This window comes from Morone saxatilis, unplaced genomic scaffold, assembly GCF_004916995.1.
Source record: "Morone saxatilis isolate NCDOM2014 unplaced genomic scaffold, NCSU_SB_2.0 Contig4, whole genome shotgun sequence".
In the NCBI taxonomy this organism is placed as follows: domain Eukaryota; kingdom Metazoa; phylum Chordata; class Actinopteri; family Moronidae; genus Morone; species Morone saxatilis.
This window is the reverse complement of record NW_023339984.1, coordinates 2,873,921-2,896,822: the sequence shown is the minus strand read 5'-3', so window position 1 is coordinate 2,896,822 and position 22,902 is coordinate 2,873,921. Positions and strand designations below refer to the sequence as shown.

General features: G+C 41.7%; 2 protein-coding genes across 2 annotated transcripts in view; one reads left to right on the top strand and one right to left on the bottom strand.

Annotated features, from left to right (window-relative positions):
- The window catches only part of LOC118338095 (serine/threonine-protein phosphatase PP1-beta catalytic subunit-like), a 19,145-nt gene extending 12,718 nt beyond the window's left edge, over positions 1-6,427 (top strand). The window contains exons 2-8 of the mRNA XM_035675281.1: positions 1,225-1,356; positions 1,448-1,678; positions 2,179-2,283; positions 2,627-2,698; positions 5,160-5,311; positions 5,430-5,564; positions 5,853-6,427. Of these exons, the coding sequence (XP_035531174.1) occupies positions 1,225-1,356; positions 1,448-1,678; positions 2,179-2,283; positions 2,627-2,698; positions 5,160-5,311; positions 5,430-5,564; positions 5,853-5,957 (932 nt within the window). The 3' untranslated portion in view covers positions 5,958-6,427. The remainder of the gene's footprint in view (positions 1-1,224; positions 1,357-1,447; positions 1,679-2,178; positions 2,284-2,626; positions 2,699-5,159; positions 5,312-5,429; positions 5,565-5,852) is intronic.
- A 3,616-nt stretch (positions 6,428-10,043) lies between these two features.
- Positions 10,044-22,902, bottom strand: part of LOC118338243 (equilibrative nucleoside transporter 2) — a 13,914-nt gene continuing 1,055 nt past the window's right edge. The window contains exons 2-13 of the mRNA XM_035675516.1: positions 19,071-19,127; positions 18,602-18,683; positions 15,864-16,009; positions 15,456-15,595; positions 15,228-15,362; positions 14,898-14,995; positions 13,970-14,036; positions 13,362-13,546; positions 13,134-13,236; positions 12,886-12,971; positions 12,236-12,435; positions 10,044-11,016 (exon numbers count right to left, since the gene is read on the bottom strand). Of these exons, the coding sequence (XP_035531409.1) occupies positions 10,905-11,016; positions 12,236-12,435; positions 12,886-12,971; positions 13,134-13,236; positions 13,362-13,546; positions 13,970-14,036; positions 14,898-14,995; positions 15,228-15,362; positions 15,456-15,595; positions 15,864-16,009; positions 18,602-18,683; positions 19,071-19,102 (1,386 nt within the window). The 5' untranslated portion in view covers positions 19,103-19,127 and the 3' untranslated portion in view covers positions 10,044-10,904. The remainder of the gene's footprint in view (positions 11,017-12,235; positions 12,436-12,885; positions 12,972-13,133; positions 13,237-13,361; positions 13,547-13,969; positions 14,037-14,897; positions 14,996-15,227; positions 15,363-15,455; positions 15,596-15,863; positions 16,010-18,601; positions 18,684-19,070; positions 19,128-22,902) is intronic.

The window sequence follows — 22,902 nt, the reverse complement described above, 5'->3', positions numbered from 1 at the left end:
GTCTTGCCTTGAAAAAGATGCTCAGCCCAAAAGGAATTTTTTCTACGAGGCCATCTTAGATATGTTTTCATAAACACTGAAAGGGTTTTTTACCTGTAAGACCAGACAAAGCTGTCGGTTTTATCTCAAAAGGGATCGGAGTGTTGTGTTATGATGTGCAGGCAATACTAGAGCGCAACAACTATAGCTAGTTCATATTGTTTTGAGTCATTGTTTAAGAAAAAAAATCCAAATTCTCTTATTTCAGCATTTCAAATGTATTATTATTATTTTCTGCTGTCTTTAGTCCTCGATGAAGGTAACATGAAAGTGTTTGCGTTGTGGACAAAACAAGAAAGTTTCAGGTGTCACCTTGGGCCCTACAGGATAACTTTGTCATTGCTTTCAGTTGCACTACAGTGCTGACAGTGTACAGTGTGTGTTCACACAGTTCACCTCATACAAAACTGTTTTACATCATTTAAATTTGCCTATCAAAATGAAATGCAGCTCAGCTGTTGCGTCATTCTTTAATCCCCAGATACTTCCTGCCATCTTTCCCTTCATCAGGGCGGTACACGAGGTGGTTTCTGTATACAGTCTATTTGTTTTGTATTAAGACTAAATGAAACATCGATGTGCGTTTAAATATACTGTTAAAAAGAAAGAAGAGCTTTGTATTTATTGTGTATTATAACTTCATATACCACCTAATGCAGGACAGACGGCTGAAGATGTTTCCGGAGTACAGCGTGGAGTTATTGACGCTCACTGCCACTTTACTGTACATTTGCACAGTATAATAAATCACCTTTAAGTCTCCCACTGCTGACCTGTAGGGTGTCTTTTGGGAGCAAGAAACTATTTATGAGGCTGCTAGCTTTATTATCGGCCTCATGTACATTTAATAGAATAGAAATAGACCCCATACAGACCCTTGTCACGTGACCAAAGTGACTCCCCCCTCCTCTTTTCCTCTGTTACACAACAGGAAGTGCCTCCAAAAACAACATCTACAGTGCCCGCACAGGCTATTTCCATCCCCTGTCTGTTGACTAAACCCTGCCTCCCATATTTAGTTTGAAGCTCTTTTCAATATCTCGCCCTGTGGGAGATGATGTGTGCAGCTGCGTGACGATCGACAGAGGCATATCCCTGAGAAAAAACTCAGGGAGTAAGCACGCTCTCACTGGGACACTGTATGCCCGGATTGCCCTGCTAATGATTCTCCTCTTCCTCCTCCAGTGCGAGGATGTCGTCCAGGGAAGATTGTCCAGATGACGGAGGCTGAGGTGCGCGGCCTCTGCATCAAGTCCCGGGAGATCTTCCTCAGCCAGCCGATCCTTCTGGAGCTGGAGGCTCCGCTCAAAATCTGTGGTCAGTAGCCTCCCCCTGGTTCTTCTTAGGGTAGTGTGTGTTTTTCCTGCTGCTTCTTCCTCAATCCGTCACTGCCTCCTCTCCATCCCAGGTGACATCCACGGACAGTACACAGACCTTCTGAGGCTCTTTGAGTATGGCGGCTTTCCCCCAGAGGCCAACTACCTGTTCCTGGGCGACTACGTGGACAGAGGGAAGCAGTCTCTGGAGACCATCTGCCTGCTGCTGGCCTACAAGATCAAATACCCCGAGAACTTCTTCCTGCTCAGGGGCAACCACGAGTGTGCCTCCATCAACCGCATCTACGGCTTCTACGACGAGTGTGAGTGCTCGGCTCTCATCTAATGATTCATTTTCAACTTGGGGTTCATTTCAAAAGGTCACCCGATAGACCTGAAGGGTTAGCGAGATAATTAATGGGAGAGGAAAGAGGGAAAAAAATGGGCTGAAACTGACATTTTGAGTCAAAACCACAAGATGTCAAAATTGAGCACCAGCATCTCAGACCAAAACAATGAGACGGAAATAAAATAAAAATCACCAAAACTGTCTTTGTTAGTCTTTCCAACAATAACCAATGCTGGTTTGGTTGAAATAAACCATTCATTCACCAAATTGGATGCCAAAAAAAGTAATTATATATTTTACACTGAACATAATGAATTGGGTAAATTATTAGACCCGGGGTCCGGTTTAACCTTTCCGAGTAGACCCTGGATGCTTTAATCCACATTCCTTTTCCATCCCACTGTCTGAACACTGTGCTTGTATAAACACAGTTTCCCACGAGGCCTCCTGGCTCACTGCCCTGTTGGTTTGCAGGTAAACGCAGATTCAACATCAAGCTGTGGAAGACGTTCACCGACTGCTTCAACTGCCTGCCCATCGCTGCCATAGTGGACGAGAAGATCTTCTGCTGTCACGGAGGTATTCATGTTAAACTGTAATGATTCAGAAATGCACATTTGTGTTTGTGTTGTTGATATTTGCAGCATTCCTGCATTTGAGGTTGGGGCCCTGATGTTGGCTGTTATGTCCCCGGGGCTCTCGTTGGAGACGTTTGTCAAAACCTGCTAGTGCTGTCATTGCGTGATCTGCAGCATGAAAGATGAAGTTCATGAACCTTTTGTAACGTTCTTTTTTTATTTTGGTGTTCTAATCTGACGTGAGGTAAATGGGTCAAAGCAAGTTTAAAGCTGTACTGATAATACCTGCATGGACACGGAGGAGATTTCTGAAGAGATTTATTGTGTCTCTGTGCTGCCTACAGGTCTCTCTCCCGACCTGCAGTCTATGGAGCAGATCAGACGCATCATGAAGACCCGATGCCTGACACAGGTGGGTCAGCGCGCAGACCACAGCCGCACACACATCACACACACACACACACACACACACTCACTCAGTAGGACAGGTGGTTTTCATGTCATGGACATCCAGTTTTGTTTGAGAGATCAGTGTAGGGAGATTATCTTTGTTGTCTGTCTAGAGTTTACATCACACCTGCACTTCAGTTTTGGACAGTGGTGAACAGTAACGTGGGAGTAATATATAAATAAATATATATATTTAAAATGATATTACTTATTATTTGTACTACACAATGTTAACTAGTTACTTTTCAGTCTCAGATTTTACATAAAATGAAATGCATTGTTACAAATTAAACTACTCAACAGTATGTTAAATATTCAAAATGAGTTCCACCTCAACATGGTTCAACCAATAATGCATCAGAATTATTCATCCTAATTATAATAAAATAACAGACTTTTACTAAGTCAAATTTTGAATGCCAGACTTTTCATTTTGTAGGCTACAATAAAATCCTCTCTGTTGCATTTGGAGTTTTATTCATTTACACTGATATTAGGGCTGCAACTAACAATCAGTTTAACTATGGAGTAATCTAGCCATTATTCTCTCAATAAATCAATCATCACCAGTTCCTGAAGCCTAAGCTAATGTGTTCAAATAGCTTGTTTTTAGATGACCAACATCCAACAATATTCACTTTACTATCATATATGATGAAGAAAAGCATCCAATCATCCTAGCTGAGAAGCTTTAACTAAAACATGTGGAGAGTAATTCATCTGTGGATTGACTCATTGTTTCAGCTCTGATTGATGCTGCTCATATACAAGTGAACCAGAGCTTGTATGATAGGATTGTCCTGATCCACACACAGGATCGGGTCAGGCCTGATCCAGGCATTTTCAAGAGATTCACTTCAGATCCTGTTGTTGCTCCCAAAATGCTCTGTCACATTGATAGTGACACAAGGAGCACACACACATAGGTTAAAAGTTAAGTCTATTTCAGAAACACACTCTGCTCAGTAGCTCAGTACTGTATTCATGCTGCGGACGTGTTCAGCTGTCACACATACCGCTTTACTAACTTTAACAAAGGAGAAATGGGAACTGTAGCTGTATCCGCGAGCAGAAAAACACGACTCAGACATTCCCACTGTGGTCTGCCTACAGGAAGTCCAAATTCTGCAGCTTGTCTCTGAACTCCATACAGAAACATTCAACCACATCGTACAGGGGCTGGCCTCTCCCTGTAATTCTGACCTTTTATTCCCCTGTAATGCATACTGAGGTGCTCTGGTGGGGAGTTGCTATCATTCCAAGGTTTAGACTGAGTACTGAAGGAGATGGGGTCTTTGCTGCCAGGGGAGATCAGTTCTCTGTTTCATCAAACTTTCCAAGACACAAGACAAAAAAACTTTTATTGTATGATCTCTCTGTTTTTATTTATGTTTTTGTCTTAATTATTATTTTCTTATTTAGTTTTCTGTTTTCTGTTGATTGAGTTGCCTGTAGTGAAAAGTGCTATTATTAAATAAGTGTAATAGAAGTTACATTCACTCACCACTTGCTGATTTAGTACTGTCATTACACATGTTGACAGTGTAAGGGTTGAAACACATCTGGGCCTGTATTTGTCTAACTGGCCAAACACTTCCCAGTGACGTGAGTTTGATTCTACTTTTAACCCGAGGAGTAAAAACATTCAATCAGCTCTCTAAACTATACTACTGCTAATAACTGCGAGAGTCATGAGATGTTGTTTAGACGTTCTGTGGGAGGAGAGATGTTTGTGTATGACAGTGAGGGTATTAAAGATACTGCGGGCGCAGTCCCTGTGATGGATTTGTCTGGATTTATGTTCTGCGGTGTTCATACCTGCTAACTGCAGGCTGTCAGCTGTCAACATCTGTCTCCTGACTCTCATCCACGCTTTCACTTTGAGCTCTGTTCATGCAGTTGCTTTAGGTTAGATTGTAGATTTCACTCACCTCAGCACACCGCAGCTCTCTTCCCTCGCACTTTCTGCTTATCTCTTTGACTTTGTCACTATTCTAGCTCTGTATTTATCATGAAATAACATGAGACACAACCTTTGAAATTCTTTGCCTCCCCATGAAATGTGTAGTTGTTTGTACGTCATAGTGAACTGGTGGAAGTGAGACTCTTTGCCCCCTCTGCACTGGTCCTGGTTGTCCTTATAAGGCATCCAGTGTACAGACCCTGGCAGCCGCTGTCTCTCAGATCCTCTTATGGTCTTTCAAAGAGACTCTGGGTGTCTGGAGGTGAAGAATGTGTGTGTAAATACGCAGGGCAGCCTCATGTAAATGTGACAAAGTGTTTGAGAAAGGCTCAACTGACAGCAGGACACATTATTGGATGCTATGCGAGTGTCTGACAGCAGGTCAAACATGGAGATGAATCAGCTCCTCTGGGACGGCATTAAGACGACAGGAAGGAGTTCATGTGTGTATTTGTTCCCTCCAGGCCTCCTGTGTGATCTGCTGTGGTCGGACCCAGACAAGGACGTCCAGGGCTGGGGAGAAAATGACCGCGGCGTCTCCTTCACTTTCGGAGCAGATGTGGTCAGCAAGTTCCTCAACCGGCACGACCTGGACCTCATCTGCAGAGCCCACCAGGTACAGCGCACACTGATTAATGTGTTGGCATAAAGTCTAAAAATCAGATGATGATGTCCGTGCGAAAGCAGTGTCACCTCTTCACTGTGTAACGTTCCTGTGCGTCCGACGCCCCCAGGTGGTGGAAGATGGTTACGAGTTCTTTGCAAAGAGGCAGCTGGTGACTCTGTTCTCAGCTCCCAACTACTGTGGGGAGTTCGACAACGCCGGCGGCATGATGAGCGTGGATGAAACCCTGATGTGCTCCTTCCAGGTATGAAGTTACCACGAATAGCAATCCAAACACAACTGAGACCAGAGTCTGTATCTCAGAAGCCCTCTGAGGACTCACAGGGACAGCATGCGTCCTCCTCTGCATCCCTCTGAGAAGTTTTGGTCAGTTAGGAGTGAGTGAATTTGCAACACATTGGAATCAAAAAATGAAATCCACACACACTTTGTCAAACAGGACAGGACAATATGAGAATAACCTCCTTTACACACACAGAGCAGGTTGTTGTTGTTTATGAGCTAACTCTGTCGTTGCCGTGTGTGTTCGCAGATCCTGAAGCCATCTGAGAAGAAAGCAAAGTACCAGTATGGAGGGATGAACTCGGGACGGCCCGTCACTCCTCCCCGCACAGCCCAACCTCCAAAGAAACGATGAAGAAGGACGGAGGGAGGAAGAGACGCAGAGAATGAGAGGGAGAAAGATGATTGTCTCCTGTTGGCTTTTCACTACACAAAATAAGTCAAAGCAACACTTGGCAGAGGAGGAAACAAACGAACACAACTATTTTAAGAGACACACCCAAACCTGTCTTTCATTTTCAATTTCTTTCTTGTCTCCCTCTGAACTGCTGTCACTCTCTTCTTCCTCAACGCTTATTTTTCTCTGCATCTGTGTAACATTTTTAAAAACGAGTGTTAAAAGAAAAATGAGAAAACAATACAAAGGTGTCATTCTGTAGCATATCGGAGTGTTTTTTGTTGTCTCTTTGTCCTTTGCCTTTTATTTCTTGACAACAGAATGACAACTAGTTTAGTTTACCACATCTCCTCACTCCCCTGCCTGTACAGGCACAACAGGTATTAATGACGACTGCTGGGTTTTCAATAAATAATACAGGAAATAAATCCTTCTGGATGTGTGTGTGGTTCTTCTGGAATGCGACACAAAGCTGTTTGTGTTGAGCAATGAGCAAGCTAATCAAAGTTACATTACAAACATTTCCAACTTAATTCCTCCAGTTTGACCATTTATTTTCCACACGTCTGTGTAGTGGATTTACGTCCAGCAGCAACATACAGTACATACATATAACAAAGCTACGATAACTGAGCTAACGCTACTGCTGCAGTATAAAGTTACACAAAGAGCAACATGAACACACATTATTTAGTTTGCTCCAAACGAGGCTCTAGTTCTTTCTCATTTATTTCTACTGGCCCCTTAATATTACAAAATGAGTCCAAGCTCACCCCCAGCCTGCTGCTGTCATAGGTCGGGACTGGACTGTCACATAACCAATGCTGCCCTCTAAAGGCGAACTGCTGTAACTACGCTAACAATGAAACAAATGGCTTCCAAGTTTGACACTTTTCATTTATTACATTAAATCTGTCTTATTGTTTGCTGTTTTAAAAAGTTGAAATCGATGAGTAATTAAGAAAAAAAATTATCAAGCAACCCTCAAATATAATTGAGATGTTTAACCTTTTAAGATAACTTGACATTTATTTTAATTGTAAAATCTATATAAACCTGTTTTTAGAATCTTGTCTTCTAAATAAATATTAAACGCATCTTTGTTATCAAATGTTAAAATTGTTGTATTTTTTTCTGTATAGATTACAAGTTTAAGTTACATAACTTGACTTAGCTACAAAGTGTGCATTGTGACAACTTAACAGGTTGTACAATCTTTTTTCTCTAAGAGAGCAAGACTGAACTTTATCACAAGATAAAAGACATTTAAAACTTCAGTTTCAGTCAGAACTCAATTTTAAACAAATTGTAGTTATTGTAGTGCTGCTGTTTCTCTATGATGTCAGGAAATGGACACCTGTTTTCTCTCTTTACAGACTCTAAAAAATCTATATAAACACACTAAAGCAGAGGGAAAACCTGAGAGCATAATATGACCTCTTCAAACGGATCACATTAGCCTGAATTAGTTAGTAGTTGACCTGAATGGAACAGAACCTAATTAGCATCACTGAAAACGCCTGTGTTTACTCAACTATTTCAGGTCAAAATGGCTGCTGTGAAGAAGGACTTTTATACTCCTAAAAAAGAACAGTAGTCTTGTGAGGCCACAGGTTGACAAACACACATTACACTGGTTACAAGCATCCATTTATTGACAGTCAGATCCATCGATACATTATGAACATGCACACTCTCTTCCCTTTTACTGTAACTCAGGAGACACAACTCTTGTGTGCGCATCTTCAGCCAGCATGTGATTGTATGGAGCACAAAAGAACTGCACGTAATGGATCACATCAGGTATTAACGCTGCGGTCACACCATATCAGAGAAAACAAAAACACGGACCTCAGATCACTCTGGTTTCGTCGCTAACGTCGGAGGACTTCCTGCTGTGCCCCGTGTTGACACATGCAATTAGCAACACAAGCACAGACTGATTAGCACGAGGAGGCAGACAGCAGCTTGTATTTACAGTCAATCTGATATGATGTGAACACAACATGAACCTTTTAAACTGGGTCTCATTGTTATTATTAAGGCTGATTATTATTATTATAATAATTAGGCTGAGCTGCAACTGTTAGAACACCTGCAGCCATGTACCACATATTGCCTGAGAGCTACCCATATCAGTCTGATCCTGATACACGGAGCTCAGAAGTAGAACAAAAATAAAGTATGACATGGAATTACGCATTATACTGTATGGTTAATTTCAGCTTCCTACTGAAAATACATTACTCAGATTTTAGTTAGCATTAACTAAATCTGACCTTCAGGACTGGCAGGGTTGAAAAAAAACCAAACTTTAATTTTTAAAGGCTCATTGTTGCCAATGCAAGTACTGGCTGTGTCCGGTCTTACATTGCTATTATTGTGTTGGCTGTAAACCACTGACCCCATTATAAATGCATGTGTTCAAGCATCAGCTCGCACTTTAAAAAGTACCATTAATATCACTCCCATTGGTACTCATACCTTGGTTCATTTGAAGCAGCAGCTGTTAAAACACAAATTCTCAAATGTACATATGCATGACACCTCATACAATACTCATACAGAAACTCATCATTTACAGAGTCAGTAAATAAAAACAAAAAAGCACTTTTTGCTGATCATAAGGGCTAAAACAAAGAAATCTACATCAAGCTGGAGTTAATTCATCTACAGGACGATAAAAATCCCAACAAACTGAAATTATTTGTGTCATTGGCACTTTTGTAGCAATGTCTAAAAAATCCAACTATTACACATAGTTAAGTAGCTAATACAATATCTATTTAATATTAAGCTCATCATTCGCAGTGCCTTTTATTTACTTTTGTTTTGTTTTGATTTTCACACCTGGTTAATGGTCGCATTACTCCATCAGTCCATTTAGTAACAAAACAGCAGCTGCCCGTTGTTGTCAGGAGATGTTAGAGATTTATTTCTTGTAGTTGCATCATAGCATCAGTGGCAGGGCAATGTCTAATGAAGAATGATGTCATACTCACAAAACCTGTTAACATAAACTCTGGCCAACAAATATGATCAAGTATCACCTGGTGCCGTAAACTCCACTTCCTGTCTAAGTAGTATCCCCACAGTCACAGAAGAAGAACCTCAGTCTTTCGACCAGTAGGTGGCGGCAGTGGCTTGATGCAGGTTTGTGTTGCTGCAGTGGAGGAGACTGGGAGGTGAGGACAAACTGGAATTGACACAATGCCCAATGGGTACCCTGGCCACAGACATGTTAAAGAACTCCCACCTCTCCTACATAGCAGCAAGACACCCAGACAGACACAAAACCACTACAAACATCTGTTTTGTGGTCTCTTTGTAGTCAGTTGTGCGTCTTTGTGGCCATTAGTCTAGTTGTGGTTGTTTTGTGTCTCTGTGGTTGTTTTGTATGTCCTCCTAACTCTTTGTGGTCCTCTGATTGACTTTCCAACAGGAAGTCTTATCTGTCACTCCTAACAGCGGCTCTGGCCCAGGGGCCCTAACTCCTTTGACTGCTCGGGCCCCTGAGCCTGTTTGGCCCTTTCAGTAATCCATCTATGCCCATGAGGCAATAAGCCTCCACTGGAAATTAAAGGACAATTCCGGCGCAAAATGAACCTGGGGTTAATAACACATGTGTACCGAGTTGGTCCCCTGGGATATGTTTTCATTTCTAATCCGCCACGTGACAGTTTTTAGCACAAAACCGCTAATTACCGATATAGAACCTAGTTCAACGGGGGCCATGAGTAAAAGTGAAAAGAAAGCTATTTCTATACCACGTGACAAGGCTCAAAATACACCAAACACTTACAGCAGTAAGCATAATGAGGGGGCCAATACTTGTAAACCGAAGCATTGAGAACTTGTATGTGTACGAAGTTTTTTTAATTAAAAAGATATTTTTGAACAACAGTAGGCTCACGTAAACAGGCGGGCCGCCATCGTTTGGGAAAGCAAGTCACGGAGAAAAAGGCGTTTTAGTATAGGTAATTAGCGGCTTTGTGGCTAAACTGGTCACGTGTGATTAGCCATTGAAAACATAATCCGCCAGAGAACGGACCAACTCGGTCATGTGTTATTAACCCCAGGTTCATTTTGCGCCGGAATTGTCCTTTAATAGTACATTATAAATATCCTTTTGTTTGTTCAACTTCTGTAACATTGAGCTATTTCATTAGAAAATACAAAATCATTCTAGGCAGAAAAATACATCAAAAGTACCTAATGTAATTGATCTCACAAAAAGAAGATTCACGGTAATCATTCAAGCCATCAACCAAATAGAAAACATCTATCGCTTTTCAAAATCCAAACAAATGCAGTATAAGACCAAAGCAAAAACAAGTACTTCTTTCGTACCTATGTTTTCTTAATTGCAGCATATGAATAAAGTCAGTTTTTCTAGGATGTCCCTTTATCTACATAGAATCATCTGATAATGCCCAAATAACTACTTACAACAAAAGCTAAAATAAACATAAATAAACCTAAAAAATGTAGAAACACACAACAATAAACATAAAAGTCCAGCACAATCAGTTCTATTACATTGTCTGTACAGAGAATCTGTTCTAACCTTACAGGAAATAACATAACCAGGACTTATTCAAAGTAACATGCAGCAAATCCCTTGTTCCCATTCAAAGGGAATCCTGTCAGTCGTTTATGAGCAGTACCGCTTCATGAGCTGTGGTTTTACAGCGTCACCCAGGCTCCCTGGTTGTCAGGGCCGTCATGCTGTAACACGCACAGCAGCTGACTGATGAGTGGAGAAACAATGAGAAGGTCGTCCAGGAGGGGCACACCGATGATTAACTGTTTATCATATTCCACCCTCCTCCAGGTGTGTGTGAAAAATATTCTACAGTGTCTACGCAGTGCTATATGTGTCAGTGTGTGTGTGTGTGTGTGTGACTAGACCAGAGCTCGGAGGGGGAAGGACAGGGCGGCTCCAATGGACAGACCCAGGGCCAGGAAGAAGGTCATCAGGGCTCCTGCAGTCTCTGCATCTTTAGGTTCCACCAACCTGCAGAGAGAGCAGAAGCTTAGCCATGACACATTTAATCAAAGCCCTGTTTTATTAAGTCTTAATTAACTACAAATCATACTTTCCATTATGAAGTTCATTTTCAAGAGTACAAATTATCTCCAGACAGCAGTCAGTTTATTTCACCACACTATAAAATCTACTTGCTGAGACTTGGGACCTGCATTAGACCGCTGATTCACAGTGATCATTACACCACCATCAGTTTTTGTGTCAAAGTTATTCTTTGTTGTCATGGTGATTCTTGTTGGTGCGTTCCAGAACACCCAGAGCCAAGAGTTGGGAGCTGCACAGCATGGTATTCATGAGCTGTATATTAAAGGGTTATTATTGTGATGTTAATCACATCAAACTCCATTTTTAGTTTTAATGCTCAGCATTTTTCATCAATAGCCATTCAACAGATTTACATTTTGTAATTACCTCCCTGTACAGTAGTTATTGTTAGTGGCAGAGTCCGCCATTCTCGCACAGGATTCAAATAGCGTGTTTTCAGTGTTACCTCATAGATATCTGTCAGCACAGATAGTCCCTGTCTCACTGTTTACATGCAGTTATTTCCCCGTTGTATCCCTCTTCTCAAGACACATTTTTACAAAAATAAAGCAACATTATCCTTATCCTTACTATTATTATAGCCGTGTAAGAACTGGATTTCCTACAGCTGCTGCTTGACATTAATGGCATTCAACTGGAAAAACACAGTGGCTTTTATTTTGAAGCAGCTACAGGTATTCGTAACCGAGGTTAACAGCAATTGTTGAAGGAATGCTTGTACGTAAAGTAGAACAAAGAGGAACAGCCACAGTGAGCCGTTTGATGTTATTCCTTAACTGACATATAAGATGTATTTCTTCCTTTTGACATGTGATCTTTGACCATTATGAGTTTTGATTACCAATTTTTAAACCTTGTTGTTATTTTGTTAATTTGGCTGTTTGTTTACAACTGGAAGAGATCTCATTGACCTAAGCTGGTATGAAAGCTGGGTGGTGCTGCTGGTGTTCTGATTGGTTGGTTCCTCAGGTAAGATATATGGTGCCTACATCAGGCATCAATAACGTATCTCTGAAGTAACAACACATTTAAAACACAACAGTGCGTTATGAATGTGTACCCTGCACTCAGATGTGATGCGAGATATGTGACCAGTATCGTCACATCTATTCAGCATCGGTGATATACTCGTTGTACTCACTGTGGCGCGTAGGACATGGAGAGGCAGACGAAGTAGCCACTGGACACAGAGAAGACAGCCATGATGACAATAAAAGCCGCATCGTGGGAGAATAAGACGGGAAGGTAGGAGCGATTCTGGACATTACAGAGCATCAGCAGAGGGACGAACACCACCCTGGAGACAACTAGCGCCGGGAACAGGCGCGACTCTTTACAAGGCTGTGGAGGAGAATGTGGGAGCATTAGTTAGAAGACAGTAGAGTGAGAAGTGGATATAAAAAAGGCATACATTTGGATGAAAATTGGTCGGTGTAGCTTTTGGTCATTCAATTTCCCTTTCAGAAATGGGTATTAAATAATTTTCATTTTGAAACTCAAAGAAATGATGTGGGGTTTTTTCTGACTTTGCACCATTTGCTTTCTTGTTAATTAAAAGATGATTTAGCATTTTTAGGCCTCTAAATCAAATTCATACTAAACAAGAACGAAAAACACTGGTCACAATCGCTAACGTACGAGCTCACAAGTAGACATGTATCTTTTTAAGAGGTAACTGTGGCAAATCATGTAAAGAAATGAGCTATAGGGCATGTATAGTGTAGGTGGTTCCATTATTAAACTGTAGGGCGATGAAGCGGACGCAGGATGATGATGTGATCAGATACTCACCCAGCGTATCAAGGTGGTGATGGTCCGACCGAACCAGTCGTTGAGGTTGAAAGTCAAGAAGCAGCACACGGAGATAAAGAAGCGTTCTGAAGAGAGAATGAACAGCAAGAGAAACAGGAGAGAGAGGAGGATATGATCAGTCCACAACACATGAGAGCATTGAGTTTACACAAGAGATACACCGTGTGCAGATACGTATATATCCAGTAAGTGTAATCAATCAGAGATTAACTGAGGATGGGTCGTACCCCATTTTCCTGGGAATGATGTTCTGACATCTGCAGTGACAGCAGGAAAGACGGACAGAGTGACTGTAAACACAAACGTCACGGAGAAAGCCATCACCCAGATCTGGAAATGAAAGAACACTTTTTAAAAATTGTATACTTTTAATGGGACTAAAAACAAAGTACTGTTTGTACTAATGGCATGTTAATGAAACCATCTCAGTAACTGTTGAGACTGTAACATCAAACCTTTTTGAAGACCTCTATGACCGAGGCCTTGGCCTGGCTCTTCTCTGGCTTCTCTTCCGGCTCCAGCGACAGGAAGGCGTGCTTGGTCCCGTCGTTATCGGGGTCGACCTCGGCCTCAGCCGGAGAGCCACCAGCTGAGCCGTTAGCATGGCCATTCAGCTTGCCGTTCTCCACTGTGCTGCTCTCTGCAATTGAACACACACATATTACTGCCTCTGATCCAGTCCCGCATAAAGATGCTATTGTTCAACGTGGGCCGAGGACGTATTTCAAACATGACGACTGGTTTAGTGAATGACTTGAGTGAGAGCACCTCTGTGGGCTTTTTAGCATTCATAGAAATCACCACAAGAGAGTCGCAGTCTGTGTGAGTCTCTGTGAGTCTAACAGGCTCTGTCTTTGTCCCGGCACTGCCAGGACTCTAATTGGATAAATAGAGGGTCAACTTACTTAACAAGATAATGTTCCACTGAATTGATTTGATTTAGGCAGTCAGTGAAGGGCAGAATTGGGAGCTCAGTGGAAAAGCAAACAGATGTTCTCTCACTGTCAGAGTGTTTGATGATCTAATGTTAAAGAGCTCGCACTATCGAGGAGCTAAATCCCACCTTTCAGCAGCACGTCTGTGGTTCCCGCCTCATACTTGCTGCCGTTGAGATGATACTGGGCAAACTCCTGCATGGGAACGCCAGAAAACACAAATTAGGCTTTACAGCTGAAATAAAGAAGTTGTGCTGTTGGGCTAATACAAGTTATACAAGTTTAGACTATTTTAGTGGGATTCCAGTTTTTCTTGATTAACACAGACAAAAGTTAATTCAAATGAAATTCAAATTCAATTCAGTTCTCTGCCTACTTACAGTCACATAAGGCAGTATTACATTCAGCAGCTCATTTTCCATTGGATTTTTGATTATTACAGAAAATAAGCTCCGTGGCTTTTATGATTTTTTTTAAGCAGAAATGCGATTGCCAGAAGTAAAAAGCTAATGTTGGGCTATAAACGGACTACACCTCGGTCGCATGACCTCAACATCACCACCACAACATTTCCAACTTGTAATTCTTATAATTACAATCTACAGCTTGTAAAGTTTAATTTAGAATAGTCTGTCTAGTCTAAACATGAGGCTGTAGAGGCAGACTAGTGAATAGATAAGTCTGTGTGTTTAATGTCACTGACAACAGTCATTTAGCTACTTGTTAGCAATCATGAAAACCTCTTAAATAACCACAGACCTTATTTTAAGCATCTAACCTGAAACCTATTCACAAAACCCATTCACTTCAAGGAGAGGGAACTGGAGGTTAAAATGCTCACTCAGTTCTTGGTATAAGGACTCCTTTAGAGCAAACACCATCTTAAAAAGCCACATTTTGGTTTTTATTCATCTAATTTTCGGATTTCTCTCTAAATGTATTGTTATTACACTGTGGGATCAGTGTTAGTGGTAAAGGGGCCAAGAAAGAGAAGGATAGCTTAGGTGAGGTTGTACGGATTGTGGGTAATGTAGTCATGCGGACTAGCAGACTGACCAGGCGGGGCAGCAGCAGGTAGCTGAAGAGTGTGACCAGCGTTCCCACACACGGTGTGATGAAGTAACCCAACGCTGCTGTCTCAGAGTCTGCATCACCTGAGCGACAAACACACAGGTTAGCTAGCTAGGAATTCTGGGAGAGAGACGTGAATGAGAAAAAACACAGTTCAAAAAAAGGACCCAAAATGAGCTGTGTCTTTGAAATGGAGCAGAGTGTGTTGTCATGCTGATTTGACTAGCACAACACCCATTTTGAATGTCCTCAGTTACTAGGCAACTGGGGATTAGACACCCTGGTGGTGTTTTGTTTGTTATGTGGGTGGCTTACTGCCGATGGCTATCAGCATGGCGATGGCAGCGAAGGTCCCGGCGAGGCCCTGGCCGCTCATGAAGATGGCGCTGTACTTCTGAGGCAGCAGACCCACCAGGCCGAACAGACTGCCCTGCAGCACGGCACCGAACGCTGGGGGGAGAGGAAGCATCCGTCAACACTTCTCACCCACGTTTACACACACATGTGCTCTACTCTCTCTCTCGCACAGTCGCACAGACTTACAATTGATGAACCAGATGGTAGCCATGGTGACAGAGAAGAAGCGGTCTTCCTCCATGGGCACTTTAACCAGCACTGCTGTGAGGATGAAGAGCACCAGGATGAAAACCAGGCTGCCTGCGATGCGTATCGCCTCCGATATCCTGAAACAAGATCACACATCAGCCATTTAACCAAGAACACACTCTACACCATAAGACATATACAGAGGAATATTATGGCATGAGACATTCATACAAGCAACTTTTTAACAGCCAATACCTCAAGTCTAGGATTCTTAATGAGGAAATGACAACACTAAATTAGATTCATTACTTCTACTGAACAGTATGGGAATTTACATCTTTCGGTGTATGGAACAACAAAGATGTCTTTGCATCCTCGGAATTATCTCGTAACTCCGTCACTGACCTCTGGTAGAGGAAGGAGTTGAGCAGGGTGAACAGCAGCAGGGGCAGCTGGGACAGCAGGGTCATCCAGTTGTTGAAGTAGTACTCCTTGCGGACCACCACCGTGCCGTTGCTCCATTCTGTTGTGTTCAGGCGACCTTGGAAGTACTGCAAACCCAGAGGAAACAAGACAGACGTTGGATTATCACTGTCAAATGAGCCCACACTCAAGTACACAAAAAGGTACACACACACATATCTTTACATGCATGCAAGCATATAAACATATAAACGTATTAATAAGTCATTTTTGTCGTGTCACCTTAATGTTCCATTCTTTTCAAATTTTAGTTTACAATGTTTGAAAAAACTGTTTTACTGTTCCCCAACTGAGCTAAGCATTATCTGAAGTTTGGAAAACTCCTCATACAGATATTTAAACATTCATAGAGAGCTCAAAATAACTCCCAGAATCTTCGTCGCATTTCAGACAACAAAGAACAGGAATAGTTAAATCCTTGATCATTTTAAAGCTGCACTAGTATTTTTTTTTATATCGACAATGAGTCCAATGACTGTGTAATGTGAAAGATAACAAACCCTTAAGAATTATAACCCAACTCTGCAGTTCTCAGCTCAGTTTCCAGACACAGCAGGAAGACGTTTTCAGTTAAAACGTTCTGATAAACCCGCCGTAAACTACCTGCCCAGCAGCAAGCAGCAAAATTAGCAACTAGGTGTTGAACATAGTGAAGCATTTAGCAGCTATGTTTTATGTGTAAATAAGAAACCATTTGCTAACATCCTACCAACTTTTTGAGGTTATTAATGTTGTGTTTGCAGCTTGTTCAGCTGGCCCCAAGTAACCAGAAGAAAAAAAAAAAGCAACTTTAAGACAACCCAGTCCTTGCATGCTATTGCATGTTATAATGATCATCTAATTTGCAATTATGCAATAATACCATAATACAGACTTGTAATGTTGTAAATAAAGAAAATAAAGGCAGATGGTAAACTACTGTAGGGAGTGCACTCAGGAACAAAAGGGGAAAAGGGCAATAAGAATCACGCTCTATGAGCAGCCAAGAAACAACATCACACACTGGCATATTACAGTGGCCTTTAATCGAGATACAGCCCCACTTTCATAATATCCGGCTGATTAGAGCAGAGATCCAGATAAGTCGAGTGAAGAGGACATTTCACAATACTGCTGCTCTCATTTGATCTGTTGCTTGAGACATTGAAACATTTGTTGTCACTCTCCTTGATGTTGCATCTACGACAAAGTTTTCTCAGCATGGCTACAGACTTGCTCAGATTTTGTTTATTTGATAACTTTTCCTCACTTTTGTGCTTCTACCATGGGTGAGTAGGCTACATAAAGAAATGCTTTCTTTTTTTATGTATTTTACAGTTGGTTGTCTGTGTTTTATTTTGAAATAACTAGTATGAGGCTTATAGGAACCAAATACTGAGACACAAAAGAACTAAACTCTCTACTTCATTTTAATACAAAGTAGTTTTACTCTTACTCTGTAGAGACGTACATACAAATCCAGAATACTTACTTACTATACTATGATTTGTGTGATATTAGAGACAAAAAAAACATGCGTCATCACAACTGTTTACCAGGTGAAACACGTGCCTGCCTGTAGTTCTCACGTCCTTAGATAAGAATTCTTGATATGAGAAACTCCCTACCTTTATCTCACAGTAACACTGTCTTTGTTACAATAACAACCAAAGTTCACTTTCCCAGGTCCTGCACAACAAAATGCCATTGGCTCACACCGTGGTCATGTGTTACTTTCTGATCATAACAGAATAAGGCTTTCTTTGGTTTAAATGCACACATCTAGGATATAAAATAGATAATGTGAAAAACACAATTTCCTTCAACACAGCATAGATCTGCTCTTTGCCCTGCCCGGTGGAATCAAGCAGTCACAGCTCCATCCCTGCTATCAGCTAACGCCAGGCTTGAAAATACGACTCGAGAAGTGCGCGATGCTTTTGAGCAAGGAACCTTTAAAAGTTACACGTATGTCGAACAAGAAGAACGAAGGCTGTCACCCCCCCAGCACATGGGTAGCTTGTATAGCGCCTTTCTAGTCCTTCGACGCAACTCAACAGCACTCTTTACACCCTACGCTGCCACACTTCACTTTCACCAACACAATTCACGTCCAGTGATGGCAAACAGCCCATCCCGAACAGAAACTAAATCATTCATCACACATTCACACACCGATGCAGGGCGGTTCAGTATCTTGCTCAAGGATACTTCAACATGTGGCACCAGGAGCCGGAGATCAAACCAACAACTTTCCGATTAGAAGATTAAATTGGTATTACCCAAAGTCATATGACAGACCGTGTGGATTTAAGGGTCCCCACAGGTCACGACATTTTAATACCCAGACCGCATAACACATCAACAAACCACTTAAAATACTACCTTGGCTAATTTAATTCATCATGTACATTGCGTACTATTATATTTTAAGATATTTTCTATGTTCTCTAAACAGCTTATTATCCATAAGTCCATTGTCATCTATCTAGCATGGTGAAGTAGTTAACCACTGAACACACAATTTCACTTTAAAGGGAAGGCTTTTATGCAGATCTGACTGGAAATTCGATGACATACTACCATCCTATTAACTGGGTCTATTGGTTTTTATGTAATAAAACATTTATAGGGCATAGATAACGTGTCTTTGAGGGGTTAAGTAATTGCCATGTTTTTACCAATGAGGCAGTCATGAAGAAATTCCATGGTAGCAACGTTCCCAGGCCCAGAATGAAGAAACTGATCCCCACCAAGCAGCCCCTGTTGATGGGAAAGAAAGGCCATTATTTGACAGTAAATAACAGGATGCTGCCTAACCACAACTGATGGACATTAAAGTTATAATCCTTAAGAGTTTTAACAGTTTTTCATACGATATACTGTCTGCACTTTTTCACCACTTGCCATTTAATACATTTACATTCTATGATTACCCCTCTGTACAGTAATTTCCATTATTAGTCCGCCATTCTCAACTTAGACAACTTTGACAGAATAGGGCAAAGGGAACTTTAGATTGGAAATTCAATAGAAATGCAGTTTGAATTCATTTAGGAAAATGAAAACTTTTAAATCTTATCATTGCTTGTCTGCAACAATACACTGAGTGCGAGAGCAAAACAGAGTTTGCGTTTGATCTGAACTCACCGGTCCTGAGGAGTTTCTTTTAGTCCCTTCATCCTGATGTAGGAAGTTCTTTTGAAACTGTAAGGGCAACAGGAGAAAAGAAAGGTCAGCAACATCTCCAAAGATTACAGAGCAAGCAGTTTGATTTCTAGAAACTCCACTGCCAAGGTTCCACTACTCAGAGATGCAGGAATGCATTTACATTCTAGCGAGGGGCCGCGAGAAGCTGGCAAGAGGCTGTCCAAAAGTGTGTCCAAGGAAATCCTTCAGCACTGGTCTGATATGTGCCTGGGAATCTGATAATGAGCTCTTTAATCCTCGACTTCTGGTATGTTACACAAATCTTTTAGTGTGAGAATTAACTAAAATCGCTAACAACTTGAAATTCGATGTGAATAAGCCACTGGGGATAGCAGGAGTGCACACATCCAATCAAATGACCGGACTGAGTGCAGTTTCAATGATTTCCCATTGAGGCTGTAGCACTGGAGCGAGCACCCTGTGGCTAGAAACAGCTCTGTCCCTCTCTATCCTGGGAAGAAAAACCAAACCCACACGCTCACCTACAGTACTGGGAACATACTAACACAATCACTGGCAAAGCTATTCGCACCTATTTACAGCATCGCCACAGGCAGTATATAACTCCTCTGCTTGTTTTCACATGTTGGAAGGATCAGGCTACACAAATAAAAGCTACACTCACATTTTCCCCTACTTCGGGAGTGTGTACTAGCGTCGGAGAAAAAAAACAACTGTGCATGTTTTGCAATTGGTCAGGACGTGGCCTGACCAATTCTTTTTTTTTTTCCACTGACTCCTCAATTTGTTTTGCACAGCTTTTGGTCTCCACTTGCTAGTCAGCATTTGGTCCACTTCCTTATACTTCCCCGATTGACACCTCCTCCTTCCTGCAAACAAAGGTGTAACACAAATCACACAATTCATTCAGTTGAGTCAACATCTGTCACACGGGGTGAATGTCCGTCATTTTCCATAGAAGTTAAAATGTTTTCTCCCAGGTGAGATGGTTGGTCGCACAGCATCTCAGTGAGACTGACATGGTTGTCACATGCTGCCGGCCAGTAAAAACAGCTCGCTCATTGTGGTCTAACTTGAAAGCATGTTTTAGGCAGCTGAGCAGAACTAATCACAGCTAGCTAGTAAATCATGAACAAAGGAAAAGTGAAGTTGACATACAGGTCATAAAAACTGTGGTTGTCTTTTATCACCCATATTATAAAAGAGAATAAAAGGCAGGATGGGACGGGATACGACAGTTACAGTGCTTGGCTACGATTCAATTAGAACTGACTGTCTGCTGCTTCAAAGCTCTCCTAATATAGCTTTGTTCCTCTGATTCAAATAAGAGGAAAACAGCATGAGGTAAACCAACAGAATTAATAATCACACTGTCCTCTACAGTGTGTGATGTGGACTGAAACATTTAGCATTTATCCATGTATAACCAACCTCTAATAGAAGCCAGACCAACACTGACAGGAGTCTGGTTTCAGTGGAACTGAAACGTCCAAGGGGCGTTTAAGGTCAGGGCTCAAAAAACGGACAAAACACAGAAGCTCCTCTCACTGTGTCAACAGGAATGCCAGCTGATACAATCTCACCAACAGCCTGATATAAGACACTTAACATGTTTAAGACCACAAGTGTCAACAAACACATTTCAGTCTTCTTCAAACTGCTTTTGTAGGAGTTCTTCAGATGAAGTCAACAATGAGAAATCTTAAAGTATTATTATAAGCAGTGTACAGATCTTTGGTCAATTCATTAATTTTATAGCCAAAAAGACAAAACATCCCCAATCATTAGGACCAGGTGATAAAAAATGACAGATGTAAAGACAAATGTCAGAGTGTATACTTTTTGTTTTGTTCTCCGCAAGACTGGGAACATATTACAAGCTTACGTGTGGAATGGAAACATCTACACGTCTACACAATCGTAAAAAGCTGATTTTTTTTTCTTCCCCAAAATGAATGTTGAAAATGAAAAGAGGAACGCCACCTATTTTACACATCTCCAGGTGTTGGGGAGTACTTCTGCATATTCTAAAAAAAGTTGGCTCCAGAGGAAGCTGCTCAACGTCTGACAAACTGCCTCAAGTGATGTCATTTGAGTCAATGTCAGTGAGGGCTGAAGGCTACTAAGTTTTGAAAACGAAAAATCAAGAAGTGAGGAGCTGGAAAGAAGTGAGCTAACCAGACCACCGTAGCCTGCTACTGGCATAACACGCCAACTTGCATTGTGGGTACTGCAGGCGGCAGGTTTAGACGAGGAAGAAGAAAGTGTGGAATAAAAAGGAAATACAATCACAGTGTTACAGGAGTGCGAGGCTAAATTTGTGAAGCACCCATCTGAATTCATCAATATGCAAATCAATACACTGCTGTCTGTTGCATGCACACAGGGTGTCTCCTATTTACTGACAGGTCCACTCAGTGTCTGGACCACACCTAGCACCCAAACTAGCTGTGATGTCACACAATCATGCTCATGTACTGTCAACCTCAGCGCACATCAGCCTGCACGGAGAAGCTCAACCTCTAAGTCGAGTAACAATAAGCAAAGCCCATTTATGAGTGGAGGGGGACTTTAACATTCCAGTCCTTCTCTCCATCTTTTTCATTTCCGAGGCCCCTCCAGCCCCGCTTTCTTTCAGCAAGAAAATGTACAGAGCGGACAGGATGAGCAGCCTCACTGTTTGTGAACGACACCTCCTACGTCATTGAACAGACATGCAAAACGTGGGAAAAATGTTCATGACCCGAATGAACACTGAGGTGGAATGCTACAAACGCACTAGCCTTTGTAGGTGAGCCACTACACCCTTCAGATGTCTAACCTGCTGATGAGAAGAGTGGTTCTTTTAAGTAACCAGGTTTGGTTTGTTCAAGCCGCCACTGGCAAACACACTCATGAAGGACTCTTTTGGGTCAGTGATGTCTAGAACCCCACACCCACATTCCCCAAGATCTCTTAGCTTATTAAGTATATCAAATAAATAACTGACGAGTGCCACAAACATACAAACATTGTGCTGTGTGTGTGTGTGTGTGTACGGTGCTCTTGGGTCAGCGTGCTCAGTGCCAGTGTGTCGCTGAGCAGCGGCTCTCACTCCTTCAGCTCTTAAAAATCTGGATCGTGCACACAACTGCGCAGGAAGAAAGCAGGATTTTGGATCCACTTCTGCTTCGATTAAACTCGTTCCTCTTTAAGAGTAAAATCAAACATCACTACTCTATTCACTTCAAATCCAGCAGCTCTTTAGATATGTTCATACACAGAAACTTTACTGTGTAACTAAGTTAGAATGATGTTTTAGGGGCTTTTGTCTGCATATTTCAGGGGGTGTGAGAACACCACTCTGTGGCAGATACCAGTTGTTTAGCTTGAGGCTTCCTAAGAAGGCATTTAGGTGCGAGACGACAATGTGTGGAAGATAAACCGCTGCTCTTATCCCAGCAACACCAAAACACTACTTGTGCCTGTCTCTCTTTTTTCATTTAGGAAAAAGCCTCATTCACCTTCAGACAGCCAGCTACTTAAGTTCAATCTTGCTCAATCTACTCTAATTTATATTTTCCAAAACACACTCACAGTAATTAAGTAACACACACAACAAAATCAGCTACTTTTATTTATTTTCTTTAGGGGCAGAACTCAATCTATGTCGTTGCTGGGCGTTTTCGCTGATATATGAAACCATACATCCCATGTGAAAGTGGGGGGGAACCACATGCAAACCGCACATAACAATTATACCTAGAACAACACACACCCTCAGATCCGATCACAACTTCCAGGCCAAGTGACTTCAAGCAAAAACAATCTC